This window comes from Labeo rohita, chromosome 2 (assembly GCF_022985175.1).
Source record: "Labeo rohita strain BAU-BD-2019 chromosome 2, IGBB_LRoh.1.0, whole genome shotgun sequence".
Taxonomy (NCBI): Eukaryota; Metazoa; Chordata; class Actinopteri; order Cypriniformes; family Cyprinidae; genus Labeo; species Labeo rohita.
Genome location: NC_066870.1, coordinates 5,716,044 through 5,724,135, shown reverse-complemented (window position 1 = coordinate 5,724,135; position 8,092 = coordinate 5,716,044). Strand labels below are relative to the sequence as shown.

General features: G+C 34.0%; 1 protein-coding gene across 3 annotated transcripts; it reads left to right on the top strand.

Moving 5' to 3' along the window:
* The first annotated feature begins 681 nt into the window (after positions 1 to 681).
* bcl6ab (BCL6A transcription repressor b) lies at positions 682 to 7,459 on the top strand. 3 transcript variants are annotated; one of them, XM_051096960.1, is made up of 9 exons: positions 682 to 786; positions 2,343 to 2,510; positions 2,591 to 2,812; positions 3,524 to 4,219; positions 4,305 to 4,396; positions 6,052 to 6,207; positions 6,288 to 6,421; positions 6,507 to 6,644; positions 6,738 to 7,459. In XM_051096960.1, the coding sequence occupies exons 2-9, from the start codon at positions 2,350 to 2,352 to the stop codon at positions 6,879 to 6,881; spliced, it is 1,743 nt and encodes a 580-aa protein (XP_050952917.1). In that variant the 5' UTR covers positions 682 to 786; positions 2,343 to 2,349; the 3' UTR covers positions 6,882 to 7,459. The 3 variants fall into 3 exon arrangements, with proteins under 3 accessions (XP_050952917.1, XP_050952907.1, XP_050952898.1); XM_051096950.1 differs by having other exon boundaries at positions 6,049 to 6,207; positions 6,291 to 6,421; XM_051096941.1 differs by having other exon boundaries at positions 6,049 to 6,207; positions 6,738 to 7,458.
* Positions 7,460 to 8,092: the final 633 nt, after the last annotated feature.

Genomic DNA, 8,092 nt, shown 5'->3' with positions numbered 1-8,092 from the left:
ATACAGAGAACATTTTTCTTGTTTGTGTTTCATTTTTATTAATTTATTTAGCAGATGCACAAATAAGCAAACGAAAGTGGTTTGGGCTTTTTATCTATTATAAACTGTACAAACGTATTGCTTTAGAAGAAAGATCTCAACCCTTTATGGAATAAACAACTTAATAAAAATATAATATAATAATATTGTGGTAATATAGTTAACCTAGAATTAGAGAACATCAAACAGCTACTGTCATCATTATTACACATCTGACATTTAAAAAAAAAAAGGTACTTTTTGTACATCTGTGTAAATCAAAGTGATTTATCTTCATAAGACTTAAATGTAGCTTATGACGATAATGGGCGAGTTAAATCAACATGACATAATAAACACATTATAATGGAGGGGTCACATCGGGAGGAACCATTTCTGCCGAATCTGGACTGTAGTGAAAGGGTGGGAGGAGGAGTGACGTAGATTATGACAGCTCTCTGGAACAAACCACCATATACAGAGGCGCGGAGTGTGATTACTCCGACAGTGTTAATAAATAAGTCGCTAAAAGCGATCATATTAAAGCATACATCTTAAGTTCAAATCCTTTAGAATGACTTATGTCATATTTCCGTTAAACAATAATTTAGCACTACAGAAGCGTTAGGATTGAATCTCTGGTTGCCCCCTCTTGTGTGTCAGTGGTATAGTCTACTGGTAAAATTCCGAGAATTGCGAACTGCGTCTTCTCAGAAGAGTTCTTCCAAGAACTGTCTTCGGTGGACACTTCCAAGAAAAATATACCAGGTGATTTTCTTCTATCTAGCAAAAAGTCTAGACTAAACACGAGACGCTCTAATACAAGCGACTTATTTCTATAGATAATTTTTATTTTGTTTTAAACCGGACTACTTTCTTGTGTTGAGAGCTGTGGTGTTAATTACGCAACTCGACTTTTGTTGGCCTAATTGCGCGAATTACTAATCTTATTCGTCTCATATGTCAGTTTCACTATGTAAGGAGTTGCATTCGATTCACTGAGGTTGAAATGATTTGGGAAGCTCTGGATTGTATAATAAAGACGGATTTATGCAACTTTTTATGTGTGGGGAAACTAAGTTTATTACGTTTAATAGACACCCTGCGTGGTCATAAAACAGTTAGACGAGTAAGGATTGTATGCATTTTGAATTTAAAATGTCAAAACTGCTGTATTTGTATTATTTTTTTAGTTTTCTTCTGCTTTGGCTCTAACCCGTGCGCATGTGATTATATGCTGGTGAACTAAAACGATCTGTTACAGCATAAATCCAGCATACGAATATATTTTATGTGCTTTTACCATTGCGTCAATATTAAAGCATATTAATGTCGTGAGATTATTTATGCGTACTGTAGTTTCTATTTCACTGCCGTATTAAATCGAAACGCTCGTTTTACACCAAACACCTGTAACAGAGTTCACTCATGGGACTTTTACTCATGAACCTCTCGTCATAGTATAAAAAAGATTTGATATTAACATGAACCATCGCTGTTCAACAAGTGTCACTCACAGTAAAGACTTAACGCTTGCCTCACGCAAGTGAATCATGTAGCCTACTACTCCCTGTAGTGTTGTTTGTGTAAATGCAAGGCAATGCATGTTTTTTTTTTTTTTTTTTTTTTTTCTGAGAGCAAAGTTGATGCGGAATCTCTGAAAATAATATCAAAAGCGTAAAACGTCGTCATGGAGATCTGGTTAATTTGATGACTCAGGATTAGGTCTGAAACCTAGTGAGCTGCCCACTTAGACGACTTTTTTGGGGTAGTGCATCTGTGATACAAAAGCTTAAATAATGCAATTTGCCTAAGTATGTAGCTGTCTAGGTTTGTTTGCACACGTTGGTTTCTCAAGTCAAATGCAATTAGTAAATATGAAAATTATATGAATATAGCAGTTATGGTGGATTTTAAAGGTGTGAAAAAATGTAGAAATTGTGTTTATGTGTGTACAACATTACTTAGATATGCTGTTTTTACTGAAGAATTAACCAAAATGAAATCAAATGAACTTACTAACACATAACTCATAAAATGATTCTATATTTCACAAAGAATATTGAATACAAAATAGTCTTAGGCCTAATGTAAACGTCAGCCATGTCTTCAGTTTGCAACATTGTAACATTGTGGACATCTAGTGTTCATTTGACTAAACTTGCACACCTTCAGTTTTGACATGAAGATTTTAGGTTGGTAATAAGATTACATAACATAACCGTTTTTTAAAAAGAAGTGTGATTTTTTTTTTTTTTTTTTTTTTTTTTTTTTTTACTTTTGCAAATTTTTTTTGTACTAGATTGTGAATTATTTCTGTGCAGGTGAACAATGTCAAGTGCAGCAGACGGCTGCATCAAGTTCACTCACCATGCTGGTGATGTGCTGTTCAACTTCAACCGCCTCCGCAGCAGAAACATCCTGACCGATGTTACCATTGTGGTTGGTGGGCAGCAGTTCCGGGCACATAAGACTGTTCTGATGGCATGCAGGTAGTGCAATGATTTTTGCACTTTGCAAAATGTTAAATACATGACATGCACAGTAAGTGACATTTCTTGTCTTTCCCCAGCGGCCTTTTCTACTCCATGTTTGCAGACGCTTATAAAAGCTCCTTGAGCGTTATAAGTTTAGATCCAAAGGTGGACCCCGATGGCTTCGCCATATTGTTGGAGTTCATGTATACATCCTGCCTCACGCTTAAAGATAACTTCATTATAGCCACCCTCAACACAGCCACATACTTACAGATGGAGCATGTGATGGACACATGCCAGAGGTTCATGGACTCCAGGTGAGTGCTTAACAGAGCACAAAAACATTCAAACACAGACATGTGATTCGCAACATGTTAATTCGAATAAATAATGTAAGATTTGATTTATTATTTTTTTTGACAAATTTTTCTTTTTTAATTTACAAAACATAATGATTAATGATATTCTTAAATATGTATATATTTAATTTTAAAATACAATTTAAATTATAATATAATATAAAAAATATATATGTATAATACATATTATACAATTTATTTATTTATTTAATATTTTTTATTATATATTTAAATTTTTGAGTCATTTTAATATTTTTTGAGAAATTTAGTTTGTACACATTCAAGGTGTAAAATTTTTTTTTTCCATTTTTTTACAATTATAAAATGTCGTGTGCTCTAAGGCCCCAAAACATAATAATTAATGATATTCTTAAATTTAAAATACAATGGGATAATATAAATTATATATAGAAATATATATATATAAAATTTATATTATATTATATAAAAAATATATATATAATTTATATTATATAGTTTATTTCATATTATTTATTTTTAATTATATATTATAATTTTTTTGTCATTTTTTAAGTCAGTCATAAAATCGAACAATTGTTGAAAATGGTATAAACATTTTTAAAAACATACAACCTATTTTTAAATAAAGCAATTTCCATTTGAAACGGTTATATCACTGACTCACATCATCTGCTGTTTTTTTCAAAGGGGCTTGTGTGTAAAGCAGAGCAGAGCAGAGATGCTGGTTAATCACGGCCATTTATCTTCAGAAGCTCCCTTTATCCTCAGCGATGCCCTGAACACCCAATCCAGCGTGAACTTCAGCACTTACGGTCCTCCCAGCCTGCACTATGCAGTCAGCACTTCCACCGAAAGCCCTTCTCGCTTCTACAGACATCTACCTCTCCCCATGGACACCTCCAACACCGCAAACCCCCTCTGGCAGATCCCGAAGACCGGCGTGATAGCCCGTCAGCAGCACTCCCCGCCAGAAAGCGGAGTCTTGACTCGGACCGTGACTAACAAAGAAGCCACGGAAGCCAGAGAAGAGAAGAACCGTCCATCTGTGCTCTTTCGTTCAGCTCGAGCTGAGGGAGACAGGAAGTCTCCGGTTCTGGAGGTGGAGAACATCGAAGCGTGTCACACCGGCGCACCCAAGAGTCCTCTCAGGTCAGACTGCCAACCCAACTCACCCGCGGAGTCCAGCAGCTGCAGTCGAGGAGCGGCGTCTCCTCCCAGCTCCATCAGTCACCCGAAGGCCCGCAACTGGAAGAAGTACAAGTTCATTGTGCTGAACTCCACAGATGGAGCGAATGACAACAGCTCACCAACTCCAACTCACATGGTCACAGAATCCACCAATAAGAGCAGTGAAGCCCGAGGGCAACCCATTATGGATAGCAGGTCAGTGTAGCCAAATTTTAAGGATGGCAGCGCAAGTATTAGCATTCCGCGCAGCATTTGTTAACACGGTTTCATGTGTTTTTAGATCTACTGATGAATGCATCAAAACAGAGGAGCGTGACACTTCACTTTCCAACACTTTGACAGAGGAGAGCAGCCCAGCACCCACAAAATCAGGTGAACACACTTTCTACAAAATGTTAAAATGTGTTTTTGGGCCTAAACAGCATTCATGCTTGGGCGAAATATGAGTTTCATATTTTTGGGAGGACATTCAGAATGGTCAGTGTTTGTTTGTTTGTTTTGTATAATTCAAGATTTTTTAAAGCGTGCATGTACGTTTTTATTGTGGCCCCCATCTTTTTCTGTGACCCGTTTTTGGGAAATAATAGTATTATTTTTAAAGGTAATAATAACAATAATGATATTTATTAGTATGTAGGTACTACATTATGTCTAATTTAATGTAATACCTAAATTGTATTAAATATTATTAATAACTATATAAAAATGTATATAACTCATAATATTAATAAAACTAATAACATTAATAACATTTAGTTGTTATATAACAATCATTTTTTGCAGCTATTTACAAAAACCTACAAAAAAATCTATATTAAAAATCGTTAGTCATCACATTTTCATATGTGTGTTATATATCATACATACTAAATATTTTAATATTAATATTTTTGATTACATTTTAATATTTAATAATATTAATAACTATTTAAAAATTAAAATAATTCATAAAAATAAAACGGTTCACTTATATACCTAAATATTGTAATATTTATTTAGTATTGTACTTAGTCAATAATAATATTTAGTTATTAAAAAGTAATAATATTTATTATTTTTATCAACTATTCAACTATTTACAGAAATCTAGACAAAAACTATATATATTAAAAAAAAAATATATATATATATATATATATATATATAAACACCTTGAATGTTTTACACATATGTGACATATATGTAAAAACCTATTTAAATATTAAAAACTAGTACCATACATACTAAATATTTTAATATTATTTTTAATTAAATTTTAATATTTAATTAAGTTATTATTTAAATATTATTATTTAAAGAAGTTAATATTTAATATTTAATTAAGTTTTAAGTCACTTTTTTGTTTTTTCATGTTTTAGTAGTTATTAATTATTATTACTATTATATTATTGTTATTAAAATATTTAGTTATTACATTTTATAAATGTGTTTTATATGTCAGTGATATATCTGTAATAACCTATTTAAATATTAAAATACTAGTAATATACAAACTAAATCTTTTAATAGTTATAGTCATATAACATTTAATAATAAATGTTTATTAATATTTAAGAATTACATAGTTAGTGTGTTAGATATTTAAGTGATGTGCATGTAATACCTGTTTAAATATTAAAATAGTTTAATGTTTTATTAGGTAATATTAATAACATTTAACGCTATTTAAGCACTACATTATATATTTTAAGTAAATATACCTGAGTTTTATTTCTATTCATTATTTTCCTATTGTTGTTTTTTTCTCTCTTTGGAGCCCCCTATTGGTCATAGTATGTGATCAATATTGGACACACTATATATGCATGAATGTGAAAAATAGGGCTTAGTTTTCCCACAGTGTCTGCTACTCTACTGTTGTGGATAAAAGTTTTTTGGCATCTTATTTTTATTATATCGTGATCATAACCAAATGTGGATTGATCTGATTTCATCACTCACAGTGCTGACAGTCAGTCCTACAGATCTGAGATGTGAGCAGTCAGTGTGAATGAAGCCTAATAGCTCTTCTTTTGTCTTGACAGAAGGGTTCAGACTCTACTGTAACGACTGCGAGTCCAAGAACGAATCTTACGCAGAGAAGCCGCGGTGGCTGGAGGACGGAAAACCATACAAATGTGACGGCTGTCAGACCATGTTCTGCTATAATGGAATTCTAGCGAGCCACAAGTCTGGGCACACAGGTAAATTTGCAGCTTTTTGGGACTTTGCATGCCATGCTCTGTGTGTTGCAGTTTTACATTCTTATACTGGTTTATTATAGCAGGAGAAAAACCGTACCGCTGCAACGTATGTGGAGCTCAGTTCAACAGACCTGCCAATCTGAAAACACACTCACGGATCCACTCAGGAGAAAAACCATACAAATGTGAAACCTGCGGCTCACGCTTCGTGCAGGTAAAAACAACCCCCCAAAGCGTGTTTTAGTACAGTGACGACGCAAATCAAATGCACTTCGTCTTTAACTTTTATCATTTTTCAGGTGGCTCATTTGAGGGCACACGTCCTGATCCACACTGGAGAGAAACCGTACCCGTGTGACATCTGCGGCACGCGCTTCCGCCACCTTCAGACGCTGAAGAGTCACTTACGAATACACACAGGAGAGAAACCTTATCATGTGAGCATCAACTGCACGTTTCTTCACATCTTAGTACTGAATGGTAGGACTAAAGAATCATTTCATGTGAACTCTTCTGGTTTCTCATTTCAGTGTGAGAATTGTGACCTGCACTTCCGTCACAAGAGTCAGCTGCGTCTGCATCTGCGACAAAAGCACGGTGCCGTCACCAACACCAAGGTCCAGTACCGCAGAAGCAGAACAGACCTGCCCGTCGGCTCCCTCGTGACCTCTTGAAAAAACACAAAGCTTTTTAGAGACTCGACAGATACATTTTTAAGTTCATTTAATGGTACGCCCACAAAAAAAGCCATCAGAAAATACAGATGCCCGCATGGATCTTTGTCAAGCCAATGTCCTAGTTTACTCATATGGTGACGTTCCATACGGAATAGTTCACCAGCACGTTCTGGATCAGCCTGCATGATTTTACCCAAATGTCATGATGGTTTAACATTTTAATAATAAGTAAACACTGGCTTCCAGGCATTGTATGTCAAGTTCTCGTAAGTAATCCTAGCGGAAGATTGAATATGCAAATATAATTTTATCTGTAGTATTTATTTTTTTATTAGGAATGCTATTTCACTCCCTCTCTAGTCAAACTATGCACTGTATATAATATACAACGGGGAATATTGGTACAAAATAATTATGCAAATGCAGTGTAAATGTTTTATCAGTATGGTACATTTAAAGAAGCTCTGCTCTGTTTGACTGTTCTGTTGTATTTACATATTTGTACAGCTGTTTTTGGTACTAGAGGACCAAAGGTCCTTGCAATTAAAAATTTGATACCAAACAAATGAGTGCAAAATTGTTTTTATTTTTTAGCATATTTAAGAATATTAAAATTATATCATTAATTACTCACCTTCATGTCTTTCTAAACCCGTAACCCGTTCATCTTCGGAACACAAATTAAGATGTTTTGATGAAATCCGAGAGCTTTCTGACACAGCGTAGACAGCAATGCAACTGACATGTTCAAAACCCAGAAAGGTAGTAAGAACATTGTTAAAAGAGTCCATGTGACGTTAGTGGTTCAACTGTAATGTTATAAAGCTACAAGAATACTTTCTGTGCAAAAACAAAAATATCAACTTTATTCAACAATTTCTTTCCTGTCAGTTTTCCATGCGCATCCACGAGAGTATCGTTACGCAGGAGTCGGCGTTCTGACGTAGAAACCAAAATGCTCACACGTTTTTTGTTTTTTTTTTGTTTTTTTCTGAACTTGTAAAAAAAACATACAGAACAGGGAAATGAGACACTGATATACTGCTACAAGGAACAATCATAAAGATAAGGACAGAAAATTTATATTCTCGATTTGCGTACATCAAATTATGGTATTATTCATTTATTTATACAGTACAATAAATTATATCTTTTTAGAAAAGTTGTCATAAAATTTGGCATTCTTTGTTATTTGTAAGTCTAACCGC